The 23,967-nt window shown below is 44.1% G+C and overlaps 1 protein-coding gene across 5 annotated transcripts in view; it reads left to right on the forward strand.

Annotated features, from left to right (window-relative positions):
- The window catches only part of negr1 (neuronal growth regulator 1), a 390,601-nt gene that overhangs the window by 160,182 nt on the left and 206,452 nt on the right, over positions 1 to 23,967 (forward strand). For all 5 annotated transcript variants that reach the window (XM_039002065.1, XM_039002066.1, XM_039002068.1 and 2 more), the window contains exon 3: positions 19,967 to 20,092. In XM_039002065.1, the coding sequence (XP_038857993.1) occupies positions 19,967 to 20,092 (126 nt within the window). The remainder of the gene's footprint in view (positions 1 to 19,966; positions 20,093 to 23,967) is intronic.

Here is a 23,967-nt window from a genome sequence, read left to right on the forward strand (position 1 = left end):
TGATATCTATGAGGGTACCCGTGTTTACGGCTTTGGGGTGGTACCTGGTAGGTTCATTGATAATTTGTGTGAGATTGAGGGCATCAAGTTTAGATTGTAGGATGGCTGGGGTGTTAAGCATATTCCAGTTTAGGTCGCCTAGCAGCACGAGCTCTGAAGATAGATGGGGGGCAATCAGTTCACATATGGTGTCCAGAGCACAGCTGGGGGCAGAGGGTGGTCTATAGCAGGCGGCAACGGTGAGCGACTTGTTTTTAGAGAGGTAGATTTTTAAAAGTAGAAGTTCAAATTGTTTGGGTACAGACCTAGATAGTAGGACAGAACTCTGCAGGCTATCTTTGCAGTAGATTGCAACACCGCCCCCTTTGGCCGTTCTATCTTGTCTGAAAATGTTGTAGTTAGGGATGAAAATGTCAGAATTTTTGGTGGTCTTCCTAAGCCGGGTTGGCAGAGTGTGCTAAAGCAGTGAATAAAACAAACTTAGGGAGGAGGCTTCTAATGTTAACATGCATGAAACCAAGGCAATTACGGTTACAGAAGTCATCAAAAGAGAGCGCCTGGGGAATAGGAGTGGAGCTAGGCACTGCAGGGCCTGGATTCACCTCTACATCACCAGAGGAACAGAGGAGGAGTAGGATAAGGGTACGGCTAAAAGCTATGAGAATTGGTCGTCTAGAACAGAGAGTAAAAGGAAGTTTCTGGGGGCGATAAAATAGCTTCAAGGAATAATGTTCAGACAAAGGTATGGTAGGATGTGAATACAGTGGAGGTAAACCTAGGTATTGAGTGATGATGAGAGAGATATTGTCTCTAGAAACATCATTGAAACCAGGTGATTTCATCGCATGTGTGGGTGGTGGAACTGAAAGGTTGGATAAGGTATATTGAGCAGGGCTAGAGGCTCTACAGTGAAATAAGCCAATAAACACTAACCAGAACAGCAATGGACAAGGCATATTGACATTAAGGAGAGGCATGCTTAGTCGAGTGATCATAAGGGTCCAGTGAGTAGAGGTTGGTTGGGGTCACGGCGATTCAGACAGCCAGCCGGGCCATCGGTAGCAAGCTAGCATAGGATGTAGGTTTGTTTTTAGCCAACTCGTTCGTTTGTCGGTAGATTAGTAGGGATCCGTGTGGTAGAGGGGATCAATCCAATTGGCAAAATATATATAGTTATAGTGACCCAAGAAAAATTGTCCGATAGACTTATTCAGATAGCAGCCGATAAGACAGCTAACGAGTAGCGGGCCGCAGATGGGCGTTCAGGTAACGTCGCGACGGAGGTGCCAGTTGGATAACTCCCTCGGGCAGATAACGTCGGTAAGTCGTGAAGGACCGATGGGGCTCCGCATTGGCAGTAAAACGGGTCCGGATAGGTGATTGTAGCCCAGGAATGGCTGATGTAACTCTTCAGCTGGCTAGCTCCGGAATAATTGATATTTGCTCTGGGATCGACGTAAGCCAATAGTCACACGGGTAGCAGCTAGCTAGCTGAAAAATACAGGTGTAAATGTCCAGAGCCTGCGGTTGAAATCCGGGGATATGGAGAAAAATAGTTCCGGTATGTTCTGGTCTGAGTCGCGTTGTACAAAGTGGCGATAGATTTTCGAGCTAAAGGAATAGCTGAAGACCACAAACCGTGGTTAGCTGAAATACTAACGTTAGCCAGTAAACTGGCTAGTTTCTGGCTAGTTTCTGGGTAGCTTCTGGTTAGCTTCTGGCTAGCTTCTGGTTAGCTTCTGGCTAGCTTCTATTGTGGATTTTCAGATTTGAGGTAAATAATACTTTTTTTATTTATTGGTGAGGCGGGTTGCAGGAAAGTGTTTTGAAGTTGAGTTTTTGGAAAATAAAATATATAAAAGATATGCGAAGAAAGGTGTAAATATATTTATATACGGGACACGACAAGACGAGGACAAAGGACGTCTGACTGCTATGCCATCTAAATACTGGAACAATGGACCTAAAAACGTCTGGGGTACTGACAAACAGCCAGGCAAGTGTTATAAAGGGCCCAGAAGTGTTTTGGGGTGAACTTCCCATTTAAATTGCTTGTAAATATGTTTTTATTGTGTTGAAATTGTAAATATTGTGAATTTGTATGAATGTGTGCAGGGCTCCCTTTTAAAAGAGGCCTTGGTTTCAATGGGTTTTCCCTGTTCAAATACATTTAAATAAATACAATACATAAAAATGTAATTACTGTATCATGACGAAAACAAACACCTAAATTAAGTAAATTAAAGGTTATGCAAGAAGCTTAAACACTTGGTGCAAGAAGGGGAATCACTAAGAGTGTTACTCTTTCATGACATTACTAACCTACCACAAGACAACCTGGCTTGTACTGTAGTGCCACATTGTGTGTGTGTGTGTCTTTGTCTGTCTGTCTTTGTCTGCGTGTGTGTGTCTCCCCAGAAGGAACACATTTGCCATCATAGCCCCTGACATTTACAGTTCTTACTTACTTATGGCAGTGGTTCTCAAAACTCTCCTCGGGGACCCACAATCGCCTGATTCAACTTGTCAACGAATCATCAATCTCTTGACTAGTTGAATCAGGTGAGCTAGTTCAATGCTACATCAAAATTGTGAAACATCTTGGGGTCACTGAGACGTTTGAGATCCACTGACTTATAGGCCTCATCACCTTTTACATTGTGTGCGTCTGCGTGTGTGTATGTGAATGCATGCAAGTGTGTGTCTGTGTGCATGTGCATATGTGTACTGCATGTGTGTTTTTGTACGTGCTTGCATGCGAGTGTGTGCCTGCATGCATGTGCACACGTGTTTACGTCTGCTCTCCAAAATGACATTGTGAGTCCTCACAGAAATGGCTGCCATTAGCTCGGGCTAATTAAAATAGTGGGTGCCAAAGGTTAGAGACTCTGCTTGCATGTGTCCCTTTTCTCTGGAGAGACAGAGGCTAGTTAGAGAGAAAACAGCAGTGTTTCAGTGTACTTCATTAAGATGTTTCAACTGACCTGTGGTCCCCATGTCTGGATACGGAAAGCTCCTGGAGTTTGTGTCTGAATCCCAAATTCAGCAGGTGTGAAACTAGTGGTTCTTAGTGGTTAGTTGTTCAACGTTTATTGTGGTTAGTTTGTGACAATAATACAAGTTGGTGTTTTGGAGAACAGCAAAGAAATGTATTCAAACTATTAGCATATTGTGTATCCGTTGTATGCGTATGCCTCAGTCAAGACAACTAGACTATAATTTTGCTCTCTGGTAAGCTATAAACAAAATATCAGTGATACATATGCACACTGGTTGGATGGGAATGGTTTCTGTATTCAGCATCTGTACTTCTGACCTTCCTTTGGTCTTGATGTTTTTATGTCAGGATGAACTCATGCATTCATAGATACCAACCCACATTGGTTATTTGAAAATCCCCAGACTCCACAGTATAGCATTTTGCCTGGGAGCAGTTACTGTTTGTGAAAAGTTTGTACTGGGCTTAATGGGGTACCAAATGTACCCTTTAAACCCATGATTGTTCCAACCTCTTAAACAATCATCATTCCCGTAAGTTATTTCTAAAGATAAAATAAACTGATCATGAAAGTAGCACTCGTAACACTACTTTCAGTGAATTATCTGACAGCGGATTCACATTTGATGTACTGCTGTACTGCTATCCCTAATGCCTGTCTGAAGACAGCTTCACATCTCCCTGTCTGCTGTTGTGTTACAAAGGTACAGGTGGTGGACGCAAACATTGTACCACCTGGACGAATGAAGGACAATAAGATGACAATGCCCCCACCCAAATGTGCTTGAGAAGTCACCCAATAGTCATCTTGTTGTCCCTCATTTGTTTCCATTTTTTTCCCACCACTTGTAGGTTTTCTATCTCTGATATCCCTCAACCCTGATTTTATTCTAATTTCTCTGCAAGAATAACTGGCTACCTGTTCACTCCAAATGTCTTGGAGAGAGTACAGAGGTTTCAAATGTGTCCTAATTGTTTCTAATCTTGGTGAACACACAATTTCTAGAGGCATAATATGCATAACTGTAGTTTTCAATCTGAATAAAAATATATTTATGCTCAGGTTCATTGAATATTAGGGGTATCAGCACTCTATCTCCATGTGTTTTAATGCAAGCGGGCTTAATAGGGGCGGCAGGTAGCCTAGTGGATGGAGCGTTGGACTAGTAAAGGTTGCAAGATCGAATCCCCAAGCTGACAAGGTAAAAATCTGGCGTTCTGCCCCTGAACAACCCACTGTTCCCTAGGCCGTCATTGAAAATAAGAAGTTGTTCTTAACTGACTTGCCTGGTAACATACAAAATAAAAATAGGAGCATACTGGGCTTAATTGGAATAACAGTGATTTATGGTGAAAAAGAGTGCATAGTATTCTAGTCTATAGTGTATATGTATACCCCAAACCATATGTTTCCAAATATTTTATGAGTAGATTTTGCTAAAGTTACTATTGATCATATTGAACAATATTTATTTATTGCCATTTACATTCTTAGTCTATATAGAGAGAGTGCTTGTTGTGCTACTGTACCCTTTAATTAAGTCCACCTGTCAAATGTAGAAAAATGGCATCTATGTATAACAGTGCAAGGTTAATTTTACAGTAAAATACGACAAAATGCATTTAAAAATGTAAGCTGTGAATGCCTGAAATCTAATTCCACCTTGACATTATGGGGTATTGTGTGTAGGCCAGTGACCAAAAATCTTAATATAATCCATTTTAAATTCAGGCATTAACACACAAAAAATGAAAAAAATAAAAGGGTATGAATATTTTCTGAAGGCACTGTATGTGTCTGCTGCCAACCTTGCGTCCAGAATTAATCATGACCCCAGCTTCTGTCTTGAGCAAAGCCAATATTATCCACATCAAATGTTCCAGCAAACACAATGTGCCGTGATGCTACTGTATATCACCCAGCAACGGTATGGTGTGGTCACAAGCTGATATTTCGAAAGGGAAAGAGTATCGTAAAGGGAGAGAGTATGCTCTCACCCGTCTGCCATTTGCTTTGTGTCTTCTTTTTGTATTTTCAAAGCATCTCAAAATCACTTCACTTAACTCAAAATACGTATTGGCTTATACATGTAATTGAAAAGCCATGGTTATCAGCTTTGAAGATGAAAAGAGAGTGGCCCCCTCGTAAAATAATTGTGTTTATCGTCAGAGAGATGCTGGGGAGAGACACTGATTACCATGAATAAATTAGGCACAATTTCCATAAGTGGATGATACCTTATCTTAAAATGACATGCCAGTGTGGAATCTACGTTCTAGAGTAATTGCCTCTCTTGCAAGATGTTTCCAAAAGTTCATTTTCATCAATTGATTTTTATTAAATTTGAGAAATACTCAGAAGTGCATGACATTTCCATCGGGCTCGTTCAGAATCACACTTTCTGCATCGTTACCCTTCATCTGTAATTACTCAACACATGTATAAGTTGTGACATTTGTGGAAGCATGTTATGTGTGCATCATTAAGTCATGACAGGAACATTATCATAAACTCATGACTAAATAGTCACTGAACTTGCTCATAGTTGCACTTCTTTTGCACAGTTGCCGTTCTCACGTATATATCTTCCTTCAAACTCTACATTTTTGAGGCCGATGCTTGACAGACTTTCTCATTCAATAACATTCATAATTAATCCAATGATCAATCATTGTAATGACTTACCCGAATGCCCAATCAAAGTTGTGCATGCCTAGTGAGGAGATCAATGCACTTGATTAGAAAACGACAGCCATTTGTTGTATACATTTTTATTGAAGTGACATTTAATCCTCACTGTTTCCTTCCTCTCTCCTTGCAGCTTCTCTGCTTTAATTACAGTATCAGGCCACAGCCAGTGGTAGGCCAGTTGACTTAATGTACAGCAATACAAACTACATTTTGTTGTTTAAAGCTCAGAAGTAGGCCATTTAATGGGTTGTGAAAGCAATATAATGCCAGGGTTAGGTAACTGAATTTGTGGCCACCGATTTAGCTTCAGTGTTTGGTTACCAAGTGCATCTGTTGTGAATCTCCTGAGAAAGGTGCTTACTGTGATACAGTTGTTAAAATAAAACTAGGGCATTTACAAAACAAGATAGAAACTACAAATCCAGTGTTGAGGACAACTGGACACATTTAGAAATAATAGAGTTATTCAGTTCAGGGTGAGTCCCTGTATCAAATTAATTAATAAACAACAAATGTTGTGTTAAAACTCCTGTGATCTTACTATTACTCAGCAGACAGTGTTACTGTTAGCAGGCATAGCTTTGACATTATATTTTTAATGGGCTCCTCAATCTGTACACTCTTGAATTGACCCTCCAGGGAGAAACCTCCAACACTTGGATACATTAATACTCTGAATGAATCGAAGGATCCATCAGGCATAATGATACCATTATAGCAGTATGTTCATTGGATAATGTGTATATGGAAACACACATAGATAAAAGACTAGTGCAAATTTGATCCTAAACAATCTCTTACCAACTATGCAATGCAGTTGTCCTCTTTTGTTCTCTTTGACAATGCAAAAGTGGGCACTTCTGGGAATGAGTGCTCCAATTTAACACCTTTCCCCATCTATTATGTGGGATTTCAGAGTTTTTCCCAAGTTTGGCTAATAACAATCAATTGTGCTATGTATTGATATTGGAGGTAATACATGGTAAATACATGAAGTGGGAGAAAGACTGCTACTAATATGGGCCTTATGCGTGCATGTAGGTCTCATGTAAAGGTCACAGGCTGTCACGTCCTGGCCATAGAGAGGCTTTTATTCTCTATTTTGGTTAGGCCAGGGTGTGACTAGGGTGGGCATTCTAGTTTCTTTATTTCTATGTTTTCTGTTTCTATGTTTTGGCCGGGTATGGTTCTCAATCAGGGACAGCTGTCTATCGTTGTCTCTGATCTGCACCTTGGTCCGATCCTTTCAGCGAACGTGACTGAACTACCCACCACAAACGGACCAAGCAGCATGGTACGGAGGACTGGACATGGGAGGACATCCTGAATGGGAAAGGATCCTGGACGTGGGAGGACATCCTGGCGGGAAAGGATCGCCTGCCGTGGGAGCAGGTGGAAGCAGCGAGGAAGGCGGAGGCAGCGAGTAAAAGGGCCCAGGATTGCACAGGGTCACGGCTGGCACGAAAGACCGGGAGGCCACTCCCCCAATTCTTTGGGGGGGGGGGGGGGGGCACACGAGGAGATTTGCTGAGTCAAGTTGGAGACCTGAGCCAACTCCTCGTGCTTACCGTAGGGAGCGTGGTACTGGTCAGGCACCGTGTTATGCGGTGGAGCGCACAGTGTCTCCAGTGCGCGTTCACAGCCCGGTGCGCTATATTCCAGCTCCCCTCATCGGCCGGGCTAGAGTGGGCTACCAGCCAGGACGGATGGTGCCGGCTCAGCGCATCTGGCCGCCAGTGCATCTCTACGGCCCAGGATATCCTGCGCCGGCTCTGTGCACTGTGTCTCCGGTGCGTCTGCACAGCCCAGTGCGTCCTGTGCCAGCGCCCCGCCATTGCCGGGCGAAGGTAACCATCCAGCCAGGACGGTTGTGCAGGCTCTACGCTCGAGACCTCCAGTGCGTCTCCACGGCCCAGTGTATCCGGTGCCTGCTCCAAGAACCAGGCCTCCAGTATTTCTCCCCAGCCTAGTGAGTCCTGTGCCTGCTCCCAGAACCAGGCCTCATGTATGTCTCCCCAGCCGGGTGAGTCCTGTGCCTGCTCCCAGAAACAGGCCACCTGTATGTCTCCCCAGCCTGGTAAGCCCTGTGGCAGCTCCACGCACCAGGCTGTCCATACGTCTCCTCACTCCAGTGATGATCCATGGCACGAAGCCTCCAGTGATGATCCATGGCACGAAGCCTCCAGTGATGATCCATGGCACGAAGCCTCCAGTGATGATCCATGGCACGAAGCCTCCAGTGATGATCCATGGCACGAAGCCTCCAGTGATGATCCATGGCACGAAGCCTCCAGTGATGATTCATGGCACGAAGCCTCCAGTGATGATCCATGGCCCTGAGCCTCGAGTATTGATCCGTGATCCGGAGCCTGCAGCGGCGGTCTCCAGTCCGGAGCCTCCAGCGGCGGTCCCCAGTCCGGCGCCTCCAGCGATGGTCCCCAGTACGGAGCCGCCAGTGAGGGTCCCCAGTCCGGAGCCTGCAGCGAGGGTCCCCAGTCCGGGGCCTGCAGCGAGGGTCCCCAGTCCGGGGCCTGCAGCGAGGGCCCCCAGTCCGAGGCCTGCAACGAGTGCCCCCAGTCCGGGGCTTGCAGCGAGGGTCCCCAGTCCGGGGCCTGCAGCGAGGGTCCCCAGTCCGGAGCCTGCAGCGAGGGTCCCCAGTCCGGGGCCTGCAGCGAGGGTCCCCAGTCCGGGGCCTGCAGCGAGGGCCCCCAGTCCGAGGCCTGCAACGAGTGCCCCCAGTCCGGGGCTTGCAGCGAGGGTCCCCAGTCCGGGGCCTGCAGCGAGGGTCCCCAGTCCAGAGGCGCCACCAAAGTGGGGGGAGCCAGAGGTGGAGCGGGGTCTGCGTCCCGCACCGGAGCCGCCACCGAAGTAGATGCCCACCCGGACCCTCCCCTATAGAGTCAGGTTTTGCGGCCGGAGTCCGCACCTTTAGGGGGGGGGGGGGGGGGTACTGTCATGCCCTGGCCATAGAGAGGCTTTTATTCTTTATTTTGGTTGGGCCAGGGTGTGACTAGGGTGGGCATTCTAGTTTCTTTATTTCTATGTTTTCTGTTTCTATGTTTTGGCCGGGTATGTTTCTCAATCAGGGACAGCTGTCTATCGTTGTCTCTGATTGGGAATCATACTTAGGCAACCTGTTTTTCCACCTTAGTTGTGGGTAGTTGTCTTTGTTGGTGGCCTGTATAGCCCTAGTAAGCTTCACGTTCATTTTTGTTGTTTCTTGTTTTGTTGGCGACATTTAAAATAAAGTAAAATGTACGCTACCACGCTGCACCTTGGTCCGATCCTTTCAACGAACGTGACACAGGCAGTCTTTTGAATCAAGGTAATGTAAGGAGAAGTAAAGCATTACTTTTGAGGTTCCTACTGCACATGATAAATAATGACATCTAAACCTGTACTTGTGGTCTGTATCAATCAAATCAATCACATTTATTTATAAAGCCCTTCTTACATCAGCTGATGTCACAAGTGCTGTACAGAAACCCAGCCTAGAACCCCAAACAGCAAGCAATGCGGATGTTGAAGCACGGTGGCTAGGAAAAACTCCCTAGAAAGGCCAGAACCTAGGAAGAAACCTAGAGTGGAACCAGGCTATGAGGGGTGGCCAGTCCTCTTCTGGCTGTGCCGGGTGGAGATTATAACAGAACATGGCCAAGATGTTCAAATGTTCATAGATGACCAGCAAGGTCAAATAATAATAATCACAGTGGTTGTCGAGGGTGCAACAGGTCAGCACCTCAGAAGTAAATGTCAGTTGGCTTTTTATAGTCTGTAGGTATCACTTGTGACAAAGGACCAAACAGTAAATGTATCCTTTCTATTGTTTTGATGTTTTTTCTCGTAGTATAAACTTAAAAGCCCAGTGCAGTCAAAAACATGATTTACCTGTTTTTTTATTTATGTTTCGACACTAGTACGTTGGATTAATACTGTGAAATTGTGAAAATTATGATAATGTCCTTTTAGTGTATAGCTGTTTGAAAACACCGCCTAAAATGTAAGCCTGGTTTGGTGGGATGGAGTTTTGGCCTGCCTGGTGACATCAATAAGAAAGAAAGTTACAAACCTCTCTGCCAATAACAGCTAGTTTTCAGTTTTCCCCTCCCCTCTCAGACCACTCCAATAGCTGTGCATGGTTAAAATCACTGGGAAGCCAAGCCAGACAAAAAAGCATATTACAACCTTTTTTAAATGATAATTGCATTGTCTGCTTTATAACCTGTTACTTCATATGCCTTGCCACCGTGATATTTAGGCCTAAGGCTGAGACAATAATAATAAATAAATTCAACCACACCTTTGTTTCATCACAAAACTGGAAAACAATACTGACGGTCTAAGACAGATATCTGATCAGCAAATAATTGTTGATGAGGTTTTATATTTTGCCCCCTCTCTCACATTCATTCCACTTCTACCATTGCTTCTAGGCTCAAATAAATGAAAACATCTATATGTCTCTGAACATGTATTGCTTTTTATTATTAGTTTGTGTTTTTCAGCCGAAAAGTATAGATATCTATTGGAGAGATAAAGTAACATAGAAGAGGGTTGACAGTGTTTAACAAATATCAGGGATGTGGTGCAGTTTAAATGCACAACAACACTGTTTATGCACATTTTATTATGGCGAATGGTGCAAATGCATCTCAACATTAGGATTTATATTTGTATTACCCAACTCCCCTAAACATATTTGTCTACATCACTGATCTTCACCACATTAGTTCATGGTATCACGACTCAGGATATGACCCACATGCAGACACAGGAGGCGGATAGTACAGTTCTCCATCATTTATTATAACACGTGGCAAAGGCCAGGTTGAAGACAGGCAGAGGTTCGTTTTTAGGTCTGAGTCAGGCAGGTACAGGATGGCAGAACGGGGTCAGGGCAGGCAGAGGTTCATAACTGGGATAACTAGGAAACAAACACTTGAGAAACAGGAAAATGGGAAAGTTCGCTGGTAAGACCTGACAAGACAAACTGGCCATAGACAAACAGAGAACACAGGTATAAATACTCAGGGGATAATGGGGAAGATGGGCTACACCTGGAGGGATATATTTAGAAGAAAGTTACACACACGTAAACAAACTAGGGGATTTTAGACACATTATTCAACCAAGTTTTATCATTTTATTTAAATAAATTGGCTACCAATGAAAGCATTTTTTTCAACTTGGACCACTTTCTTCTAAAGTTAAGTACAGTGTATTATCTGTGAATACTTTGACATTGCAAATGGAGGTAATCCCTTTGGGTAATATAATCTGTCAGTCTGTATGTTTAGTTTCCGTGTCTGACAGCTAATTAAGGGATTTACATTTTTTTTTTACAGCCCACAGCAGGGAGAGGGAATTGAATACCTGTAGGAATATGTAGAAACTGTCTCCTAACTGAGGTGTATATTAACTGGCTAAGCCAGAGAAACTGTACCTTTTTAGGTTTTTCATTTAGGCCTATATCAATGTCATCTTTAACAACTGGTAATTTTGAACAGATTTGGATAAACATAATATGAGGATTTCAAGGGTATGAACCCACAACGTTTTTTCTTTCTGTCAGTTATTGAGTACAGCCCCAAAAATATTTTTCAAAACTACCCAAATTAGACTTTTCTTGATCAATGGACTTCCTCCCTCAATCATGTAAGCATCTGTGCCCTGTAATGCTATTAAATTAGTGTATTTAGACATTATTGTGATTGTGCAGTGTTGGTTTCATTTATCCATGCAGAAAATGGAAAACAAAATAATATATGAATAAATTAGGTGAATAAAGGATTTATTTTTCCTTTGCTCCTCTCCGCCCTTTGCCCATGGTAGTGAGCATTATGACAGGAGGCATGGCTTCCCCTGTGCAGTAATTGGAATGCGAGTTGGCAGTAGGTGTATAGTAATGGGGTCCTGCAATTTGGTGGTATTAGTCAGCCCTGGAGAACCTGTCAGAATTTATGTAAAGACGTGTATTCCACTTTGCTGTGGAGAAAGCCCTGCATTTTAATAGTGCAGCTGTAAGCGTTTCAGTAATTCAAGGTGGCGTCATTAGAGGCTTATTTATTCACTCCGGGCTGGAGAAAGGAGATGATGCCGTCCCGATCAGCTGTGGCAGCTTCGTCTCACCACCTCCCGCAGGGCTGTAGAATCGAAATTAGAGTGGAATGGGCAAACACGACAATCACACAGCCGTTAATGAATTACCACGTAAAGAAAACAAGAAGTTGACTCGGAGGGGACTGGGAAGGGGTTAGAATGTTGTTTTGTTGCAAGGATGGTGGGGTGGCATTGTCACGGCCTCCTCCATTGTTTTGGAGAAACTCACATCCTAAAGCCACCGCTCTCTGTAGCCTTTGAAGTAAATGGTGTCCAGTGAGTTTAGAGGATAATAAAAACAACAGAGCTGCAAAAAAACAGATGAAATAAGAGAGAATCCCCCCGGGTTGGAGATTAAATCATGTTTTTCAATCATTATATGCTCAATGGAACGTAAAGGAGTGTGCTCTGTACTGGTGTTAACCTTTCTTGCTGTTTATGACTACACAGTATGTTGAGTGAAAAGCTATGGAGGCCCTCCAAGCTATTCACACTCCCACTCAAACCCACTGCACTGTATTAACATAGTTTGAGTTTATCCATTGTCTGCAGGTTCCCATCATCCTCTAGTGGTACATGCAACATATTTCAAGCTTTCAATTCTATTGTGGGTATATGGTGCTCTTAAATTGACCATATTTGACACATTACCCATTTGTGAGCAACCAGCATTACTAGCTAAAGATGCACTTATGCTAACATGGCATTTGTCAATATAGAGTGTTTTTGCAAAAGGGCTTTATAAAGGAACAGAATGCAGTGTTTGGACCTATGAGATGTCAAAGAGGTATTTGGTATTTTATTAGGATCCCCATTAGCTGTTGCAAAAGCAGCAGCTACTCTTCCTGGGGTCCACACAAAACATGAAACATAATACAGAACATCAATACACAGGAACAGCTCAAGGACAGAACTACATAAAACAATTTTAAAGACACATGTAGCCTACATATCAATGCATACACACAAACTATCTAGGTCAAATAGTGGAGAGGTGTTGTGCCGTGAGGTGTTGTTTTATCAGTTTTTTTTAACCAGGTTTGCTGTTTATTTGAGACATATGAGTTGGAAGGAAGTTCCATGCAATAAGGGCTCTATATAAACTGTACACTTTCTTGAATTTGTTCTGGATTTGGGGACTATGAAAAGACCCCTGGTGGCATGTCATGTGGGATAAGTGTGTGTGTGTGTGTGTCAGAGCTGTGTGTAAGTTGACTATGCAAACAATTTGGGATTTTCAACACATTAATGTTTCTTATAAAAAAAAAAAGAAGTGATGCAGTCAGTCTCTCCTCAACATTTAGCCAAGAGAGACTGGCATGCATAGTGTTTCTATCAGCTCTCTGATTACAATTAAGAGCAAAACGTGCCACTCTGTTCTGGGCCAGCTTCAGCTAAACTAGGTCTTTCCTTGTAGCACTAGACCACACGATTGGACAATAATCAAAGATTAGACAAAACTAGACTGCATAACTTGCTTTTGGATTGTGGTGTCAAAAAAGCAGACCATCTCTTTATTACAGACAGACCCCTCCTCATCTTTACAACCATTGAATCTATATCTTTTCACCATGACAGTTTACAATCTGAAGTCTCCTAAACTTGTTCAACAGCCACACCATTCATTACCAGATTCAGCTGAGGTCTAGAACTTAAGGAATGATTTGTACCAAATACAATGCTCTTAGAGATGTTCAGGACCAGTTTATTAATGGCCACCCATTCCAAAACAGACTGCAACCCTTTGTTTAGGGTTTCAGTGACTTCATTAGCTGTGGTTGCTGATGCATACGTGGTTGAATCATCAGCATACATGCACACACAAGCTTTGTTTAATGGCAGTGGCAGGTCATTGGTAAAAATGTAAAAGAGTACAGGGCCTAGAGAGCTGCCCTGCGGTACACCACACTTTACATGTTTGACATTAGAGAAGCTTCCATTAAAGAAAATCCTTTGAGTTCTATTAGATAGATGGCTCTGAATCCACGATATGGCAGAGGTTGAAAAGCCATAACACATACAATTTTTCAACAACAGGTTATTGACCATAACCTGTTGTTGAAAAATAAATCAAAGGCTGTACTGAAGTCTAACAGTACAGCTCCCACAATCTCATTATCAATTTATTTCAACCAATCATCAGTCATTTGTGTCAGTGCTGTACATGTTGAGTGCCCTTCTCTATAAACATGCTGAAAGTCTGTTGTTAATTTGTTTACAGAGAAATAGCATTGTATTTGGTCAAACACAATTTTTTCCAAGAGTTTGCTAAGAGCTGGCAGCAAGCTTATAGGTCTGCTGTTAGAACCAGTAAAGGTCACTTTACCACTCTTAGGTAGCCGGACATTTCTTTGGCTTCCCTCCAGGCTTGAGGACAAAGACTTACCTCTAGGCTCAGATTAAAAATATGACAGATAGGAATGGCTATAGAGTCAGCTACCATCCTCAGTAGCTTTCCATCTAAGTTGTCAATGCCAGGAGGTTTGTCATTGTTGATCGATAACAATGTTTCCACCTCTCTCACACTAACTTTACAAAATTGAAACTTGCAATGCTTTTCTTTCATAATTTTTTTAATGCATGAATACAATTGCTCACTCTTTGTTGTTGGCATTTCCTGCCTAAATTTGCCCACTTTTCCAATGAAAAATAATTAAAATAATTGGCAACATCAAATGGTCTCATGATGAATAAGCCATCTGATTCAATGAAAGATGGACTTGAATGTGTCTTTCTGCCAATAATTTCATTTAAAATACTCCAAAGCTTTTTCCATCATTCTTTATATCATTTATCTTGGCTTCATAATACAGTTTCTTCTTCTTTTTGTTTAGTTTAGTCACATAATTTTTCAATTTGCAGTAAGCCAGTCAGATGTGCAGCCAGACTTATTAGCCACTCCTTTTGCCCCATCTCTTTCAACCATACGGTTTTTCAATTCCTCATCAATCCATGGTGCCTTAACTGTTCTAACAGTCAGTTTCTTAATAGGTGCGTGTTTATCAATAATTGAAAGAAGCAATTTCATAAATACATCAAGTGCAGTGTCTGGATGCTCCTCATTAATCACATCAGACCAACAAATATGTTTAACATCATCCACATAAGAGTCACAGCAATGTCTTTCGTATGCTCTCTTATACACTATTTTAGGCCCAGCTGTTGGAACTTTGGCTAAAATAGATATAGCCACTATACTGTGATCACTGCATCCAATGGGTACGGATACAGCTTTAAAACAATGTTCTACAGTATTAGTAAAAATGTGATCGATACATGTTGATGATCTTGTTCCTGTAGTGTTTGTAAACACCCTGGTAGGTTGAGATTACAGGCACTGGTTACAGTAAGAAGCTTCCTCTTGAGCGGACAGCTTGATGAAAACCAGTCAATATTCAGGTCCCCAAGAAAGTACACTTCTCTTTTTACATACCATACACTATCAAGCATTCACAAATATTATTTAGATACTGACTGTTAGCACTTGGTGGCCTATAGCAACACCCCAAAAGAAAATACTTTAGATGTGCCAAGTGAACCTGCAACCACAACACTTCAATAACACTTGACAAGAGACCTTCTCTAAGCATTACATGGATATGGCTCTGAATATATACAGCAACACCTCCCCCATAAGTATTTATGTCTCTTCTATAGATGTTATATCCTTTTATTGCTACTGCTGTATTATCAAATTAATTATCTAAGTGAGTCTCAGAAATGGCTAATATATGAATGTTATCTGATGTTAGCTTGTTATTGAGTTCATGAACCTTATTTCTAAGGCTACATATTAGTAGTATTAGTATTAGTATGTGCTATTTTCAGCCCTTTCCTGGGTAGCTTATCAGAGATAGACATAATACTGAAAAGAGCAAAAATATATAGATTTTTGTGTGGGTGTGTGCTGTGGGGTTGAAGCTACGAACGCATAAGCTTGGCTCTCTCATCCCTTCCAGGCTTCTGGGAGGGAGGGTGGACAGTGAGCCTGTCATAGCAGATGTAAGCAATGTCCCCACTGCTCTGGCAGCTTTCATGGCTGGGATCAGTTCTTTCCTCTTCTGGCACACAGCTTCAGGATAGTCCTCGTTGAGGAAGATATAAGTTCCTCTCAAAGTTCTTGGCTGTTTTCAGAACAGCTACCTTGTCCTTGAACCTCAGGAACTTGACCACTATTGGCCTGGGTCTGTCACCTGGGCCGGTGGTGGGTTTTCCAGTCCCGTGGGTGCGCTCCACCTCAATCCTCCTGTGGTCCGTCTTCAATTTCTCGGAGATCCATTTCCCTCACTTTGTCCTCAGACTCCGTACAGGTCTCATGTGGAGATTCTGCAATTCCGTCCACAACCATGTTGTTCCGCATTCCGTCCACAACCATGTTGTTCCACATTGATTGTCCCTCGAGATTTATCCGGCATTATTGTCATGGATTCACACACAGAACTGATGTCCTCTCTCAATGACTTACAGATTTTTGTCATCTTGCCGTTCTCCAGTTTCAACTCATCTAGCTGACCCTGTGAGAACTGCAAACTGTTCTTCATGTCCTGGACCTCTCTAATCAGGCCGTCCATTCTTTTGTTAGTAGAATCCACAAGTATTTGGACAAAACACTTGAAGCTATTTTGTTGTTGTTGTAACAACTGCTTGTAGGTCTCTTTTTTTTGTTTAAAAGATCCTTCATGTGTGATAGAGAGACACCACTGTCCTCAACGGTACTCCCGCCAGCTTTGGTCTTTGTCATGGTAGCTAACAGCGTAGGTTCACTTTCAAACAACAAACTTTCCAAACAAACAAAACTGAGCTCTTCCTCGTTCCGCATTCAGCAGGAAGTGAGGGACGGGAAGGAGGGAGGAAGGACAGGCCGTGGCCACAAAATGCTGAGCAAGCAGAAGCGCGATCCAGCACCCGTAGGGGAGGAGAGGAGCAAGGGGCCATACTAGTTTCTAATAGAGAAAACAGTGATGAGTGCAAAAACTTTCACCTGTGATAAAATTAAGTACACTATGGTAAACTGCATCTAACGACTTTTGTTAAATTCTCCGGTACTTTTGTATACTTTTAGCCAGTAGTTCTGAAAGTAGCACTCATGAGCCAAACGTGCTCTCTCTCGCTCGCACTCACTCACTCAGCGGTTGGGCCTACCCAGCAACCTCATTGGAGAACGCTGGGCAGGCGTCTTGCTAGCTGTCACTCAAATGCAGAGGGCTGAAGCTCATTGGCTAGAACGATAATTTCTAGGGGGCTGGCCCATGTAGGGAAAATGGCGCAGCACAGCTTCAAGAAAACAGACGCTTTCAGACTAGGGATTTCGAGGCTAATTGAGATAAGACTAATTCTGCACATTGACACATCCAGGCCAAAGTGGGACGTTTAAAAAATACTTTCTTAGTCACCAAAGTACCGGAGCATGTCTTTAATGAAGTGGCATCATCATGTAGATGATGTCGCCATAGTCCAAGACTGGAAGAAATGTCGACTGAATGATCTGCTTTCTACTATTTAGTTATGGGGCATGACCTATTTTTTTTTATAGAAGGCAATTTTTATTCTCAGCTTTTTGGTTAACTCATATGTTTTTTGATAGACAGCTTTTCATCTATCCAAATGCCCAGATATTTGTAAGTAGGGACATGATCAATTTGGTCACCATCCAAGGTACAGATCAAATCATGTCTGCGATGTCATTGTGTTGATTGGTGTCACAAGGTGGAAAAGTGACAGGTTAGGTCTGGGTTGAGCAGGCAGAGTGAAGCAGAGGCAGACAACAAGAAGGACACTTTTCAACATATTTTTTTTTATAAGGCATTGTTTTCAATCGTCACCGTTTCAGTAATCAAGTTTCAATGCATTCTCAGTTTGTTTTCACAATTCAGTTAGAAAGCTTCATTTGCGTATTCTATTTTCTCTTTACTTTTAACTTAAAAACAATGCTAATTAAAATCTGACAAACATATAAAACCAAACCAAAACACTATGGGGCACAGCGATGCAGGGCAGCAGGCAGTTGTCCGTCTTTCCTCAGACTTACATCACAAAGTCCATTTGCCATGTGCTCCCGTCAAACATTTTAGTCATAAGCAATGATCCACCATGCCTCTGGACCGTATCACTTCCTGTGGTCGGCCGCGTGGGACACAAATACAAGAGGGTGTAAATACACAATTTGAAAATCGCATGTTGCATTAATCATTCAATAAGAATGTTTTATTGTTAAACATGCAAAATAGTCACACCTGTGACATTGATTCCACAACAAACTGTCTCCCGACATCTCTGTTGAAACAGCTGGGACCCCTTTGCCACATCTGCGAAAGGGTCTTGGTTCCTGCAAAGGTTGAGATAGGATCAGCAGACAAACTCAACATTTTCCATTTGTGCTATCCGACGTTAAGGAGACGTGTCAACAGTGGGAGCAACATCAAGTAAACATAAGTCAGACAAGCAATAATTGATTCAGCAGAGCCTCAAAAAGACTGTCGTAAAACAAAAGGTGTGCTACTTTATTCCCATTTGGATCCAAATCTATTGATCAGAAAGCCATTTCCACAACACGAATTCCACTGAACAACACACTGAGTGGCATGTAAACTGCATCCTTCGTTCCTCCATTCCTTGTAGTAGTCACTGATCTAACACAGTTGGTATAGGTTTCAGTACACATTTTTTGTCAATACAGTAATGCCAGATCAGTGATTATTCCAAGGAAGCGAGGAAGGAAATAAACTTTTTTAGAGTTCCAACGACGCAACACGGAGTGGCTGGATACAGCCCTTTGCCGTGGTATACTGGCCATATACCACAGACCCCAAGGTGATTTATTTTTATTATAACCTGGTAACCAATGTAATTAGAACAGTAAAAAGTGTCATACCCGTGGTACCCTGATATACCACGGCTTTCAGACAATCAGCATTCAGGGCTCGAATGACATTTTTTTTTAATAAAGGTTAAACACCCCATATCAGAGCTATATGTGATATTAGTAATTGTTTTTTATGTGGCACATAATCAGTATTGTTAGGTTTTAATTCTCAGAGTAAATAACTCACGGACACTAGAGAAGCTTTAACCAAGTTTAATCTTTCCCAAAGGTTCTGTACAGCTGAAATCAGACCGCTAAACATTTCAGACATCACAGTTTATATGCATCCTACTTAAGACACTCCTCCTTACAGTTTATGGCTCCACAGGAAAGAAGGTAACCAGATACCAACCCTGATTACTCCCTTAAGTGGAACTGACCCCACCCCTCACCTAATCCACCTGTCTTCTTCTTCTGTCAGCAGGGAAATGCTGACCAATTTTATCCACGATTAGATTTTTTCCCATATTCGAGCAAAATTAGTAGAATGCTCTTGCGTTTCTTTTAGTGCCTCTATGGCTTTGCTACCTTTTCTATTATCGTTATTTCTGCGGCTCTCTCAACGGTGTCAAGAGTTTTAATTTCTTCACTCACGGTTTTAATATATGCCAATTTAAAAAGAATTCCAAGGAAGTGATACCCACTTCCCCGGAGAGTAATTATGGTATTTGGGTTCAAATACACATGTATATTTGTGAACAGCCATACACCACAACCACAATCCATAAGGCGCAAATAGCTAAATGAGTGAGCGGCAGTGTGATTCAAATTATAGCACTATGTAGATATCAATGATAAGTGATATCCGTATCGCCGTAGACTACACCACTGCTGTCAGCCTTACCTCCAAGCGTTTATTCAAATTGGATCATCTTTGGATGCTGACAGCAGTCACACCATTGGAAGACATAGCTTGGACTGTAGCCTACAAAAGCCTATTCCTGCTCTTTCCCGCGATCCTTCAAACACAACTTAACCTTTCACCTTTTTTTCAATGCTGATTTGAATGTCATTGAGGAAACAGAGAAGTGTCAAAGTTTTTTTTTATTTCTCAAACATCCTTTCTGATTTTAAAATGAATCCTCTAAATGGTCATCTAGTTTTTCAAAAGTATCTGTAATCTGATTACAATATTTTTGCTGGTAACGTAACGGATTCCATGTAATCCGTTACTCCCCCAACTCTGTGTATATCAGTTTAAATGTTATTTTTTTGCTGACTGTTCAATCGCAAAGAAGTGAGTGAGAGGGTGCACTGTGGGTCAAAGATTCAAAAATGGTAATCTCGTTTCTTTTATGTTTCTTTTGCTTTGCAGTTCCCCCCAAGATCTATGACATTTCCTCTGACATCACGGTAAACGAGGGCAGCAACGTGTCACTCATCTGCACAGCCAGTGGGAAACCAGATCCCACCATCTCCTGGAGACACATAACCCCATTAGGTGAGTTCACTTTACAGGAAACACTCTCACATACCTGACACTAATGGACAGGAATGGCTTCGTGCACTGTTGTTTATGGTTTGTTGAAAGTAACTTAAGGCGAGGCACCACACCCTAATATACAAATCCCCCCCCCCCCTTAATCATATCACAATTAACTTTACTAGTTGAATATAGACAGAAATATAATACTTTTTTGTATTAGCTACAACTTCTCAAATATTGTATTAAAATATGCAAATGAGGTACCACTCATTAAATATGCACATATTTGCATATACCCCAAATCTATTTTTCTGGAAACTGGATGATGTCAGCCTAACTATTTTCGTTTCACTCTGTTGAGACACTCCAGGACCGGACTTGCATTGACTAGATTGTGGATATATACTTCTTTCATATTTAAATCTGTAAAATACTAAACTGCATTTTTAGCACATATTTCCAAAGAAAATGTTATGTGGAATGAACATTTGACAACATATCAACAATTCCCTCTATACAAATCTGGAGCATATATCTAAGGATAACCACACACAATGTGGTGAATACAGATGCTTCTGATGCTTCTGAAGCTGAGAAAAATGTGTTAGCATATGGGAAGGGTCTTACTTTCAGGAAATAGCAGTTAACGAAAGGTACAATTAATTTAGCCTACCAATCGCCAAACACCTATGTTGACTCAATCACGACCTCTTTAAAGTAAGTTACTACATAGAGTCCAGTTTGTAAATTTCTCTATGAAATGGGCTTTAAAATTATATACAGTGCCTTCAGAAAGTACTCATACCCCTTGACATATGTGAGAGCAAAATTACAAGATTATGTTATAATACTGTTATTGCATCAAATGGTTGTTTTGTGGAATAGAATATGGTTCTTAGAACACTCATCTGTGCGGGGTCTTCTGAGTTAGGCCTCTGGGGCTTAATGCTGACAGTGGATTTACGATGCCTTTGGTGAAAAACAGAAAAGACTGCATTCCATAGCATGAGTTGGTGTTTGTGTGCCGGGAGATAGGTGTAACGGGTGTCCTCCTCCTCTTCGGATGAAGAGGAGGAGTAGGGATTGGACCAAAGCGCAGCGTGATAATTGGACATAATGAAGTTTATTAAAGAAAAGACGAAACCCGAAAACACTTCAACAAACTACAAAATAACAAACGAACGTAGACTGACCTAAAACATGAGAACTTACATATAACACGAAGAACGCACGAACAGGTACAGACTACAACAAACGAACGAACAAACCGAAACAGTCCCGTATGGTGCAACATACACAGACACGGAAGACAATCACCCACAAACAAACAGTGTGAACAGCCTACCTTTATATGGTTCTCAATCAGAGGAAACGTCAAACACCTGTCCCTGATTTGAGAACCATATAAGGCTAATTACACCTGACCTAAACATAGAAACACAAAACATAGAATGCCCACCCCAACTCACGCCCTGACCAACTAAACACATACAAAATTAACAGAAAACAGGTCAGGAACGTGACAGAACCCCCCCCTCAAGGTGCGAACTCCGGACGCACCACCAAAAGTCTAGGGGAGGGTCTGGGTGGGCATCTGTCCACGGTGGCGGCTCAGGCTCTGGGCGTGGTCCCCATCCCACCATAGTCAATCCCCGCTTTCGTATCCCCCTCTCAATGACCACCCTCCAAATAAACCCACCTAAATTAAGGGGCATCACCGGGATAAGGGGCATCACCGGGATAAGGGGCAGCACCGGACTAAGGGGCATCACCAGACTAAGGGGCATCACCAAGATAAGGAGCAGCACCGGGATAAGGGGCAGCTCCGGACTGAGGGACGGCAGCTCCGGACTGAGGGACGGCAGCTCCGGACTGAGGGACGGCAGCTCCGGACTGAGGGACGGCAGCTCCTGGCTGGCTGGCTCTGGCGGATCCTGGCTGGCTGGCTCTGGCGGATCCTGGCTGGCTGGCTCTGGCGGATCCTGGCTGGCTGGCTCTGGCGGATCCTGGCTGGCTGGCTCTGGCGGATGACGGCTCTGACTGGTCATGGCTGGATGACGGCTCTGGCGGATCCTGGCTGGATGACGGCTCTGGCTGGTCATGGCTGGATGACGGCTCTGGCGGGTCATGGCTGGAAGACGGCTCTGGCGGATCCTGGCTGGATGACGGCTCTGGCTGGTCATGGCTGGATGACGGCTCTGGCTGGTCATGGCTGGATGACGGCACTGGCTGGTCATGGCTGGATGACGGCTCTGGCTGGTCATGGCTGGATGACGGCTCTGGCTGGTCATGGCTGGATGACGGCTCTGGCTGGTCATGGCTCGCTGACGGCTCTGGCTGATCCTGTCTGGCGGAAGGCTCTGGCTGATCCTGTCTGGCGGAAGGCTCTGGCTGATCCTGTCTGGCGGAAGGCTCTGGCTGATCCTGTCTGGCGGAAGGCTCTGGCTGATCCTGTCTGGCGGAAGGCTCTGGCTGATCCTGTCTGGCAGAAGGCTCTGGCTGATCCTGTCTGGCGGAAGGCTCTGGCTGATCCTGTCTGGCGGAAGGCTCTAGCGGCTCCTGTCTGGCGGAAGGCTCTAGCGGCTCCTGTCTGGCGGAAGGCTCTAGCGGCTCCTGTCTGGCGGAAGGCTCTAGCGGCTCCTGTCTGGCGGACGGCTCTGAAGGTTCATGGCAGACGGGCGGCTTTGCAGGCTCAGTACAGACGGGCGGCTTTGCAGGCTCAGTACAGACGGGCGGCTTTGAAGGCTCAGTACAGACGGGCAGTTCATGCGGCGCTTGGCAGACGGACAGTTCAGACGGCGTTGGGCAGACGGGCAGTTCAGGCGCCGTTGGGCAGACGGGCAGTTCAGGCGCCGTTGGGCAGACGGGCAGTTCAGGCGCCGCTGGGCAGACGGGCAGTTCAGGCGCCGCTGGGCAGACGGCAGACTCTGGCCGGCTGAGACGCACTGTAGGCCTGGTGCGTGGTCCCGGAACTGGAGGTACCGGGCTAAAGACACGCACCTTCAGGCTAGTGCGGGGAGCAGCAACAGGGCACACTGGACTCTCAAGGCGTACTATAGGCCTGGTGCGTGGTACCGGCACTGGTGGTACCGGGCTGAGGGCACGCACATCAGGGCGAGTACGGGGAGAAGGAACAGTGCGTACAGGGCTCTGGAGACGCACAGGAGGCTTGATGCGTGGTGCCGGAACTGGAGGCACTGGGCTGGAGACACGCACCACAGGGAGAGTGCGTGGAGCAGTAACAGGACGCACAGGACTCTGGAGACGCACAGGAGGCTTGGTGCGTGGTGTAGGCACTGTCTTAACCAGACGGCTAGCACGCACCTCAGGACGAGTATGGAGAGCTGTTCCCAGTGACATTAACTCACCAACACGTTCATTCGGACGGATGCCGTGCCTCATGCACCAAACCAGTACATCCCTCATATCTTTCTCCTCCAATTTCTCCATTAACTCCTTTACTGTCTCTGCGTCACTCACCTCCAAATCCGCCCTCACCGGCTCCTTATGTAAAGCAGGAGGAGTTGGCTCAAGTCTCCTGACTGACCCAACTACATTCCCCGAGAGCCCCCCCCCCCCCAAGAAATTTTTGGGTTTGACTTGCGGGCTTCCAGCCTTGTTTCCGTGCTGCCTCCTCATATCGCCGTCTCTCAGCTTTCGCTGCCTCCAGCTCAGCTTTGGGGCGGCGATATTCTCCTGGTTGAGCCCAGGGTCCCTTTCCGTCCAATATTTCCTCCCAAGTCCACGAGTCCTGGTTTCTTTGCCGCTGTTGTTGGTTCCTCTCACGCTGCTTGATCCTTGTTTGGTGGGTGATTCTGTAACGGGTGTCCTCCTCCTCTTCGGAAGAAGAGGAGGAGTAGGGATTGGACCAAAGCGCAGCGTGATAATTG

Source organism: Salvelinus namaycush, chromosome 10 (genome assembly GCF_016432855.1).
Source record: "Salvelinus namaycush isolate Seneca chromosome 10, SaNama_1.0, whole genome shotgun sequence".
NCBI lineage: Eukaryota > Metazoa > Chordata > Actinopteri > Salmoniformes > Salmonidae > Salvelinus > Salvelinus namaycush.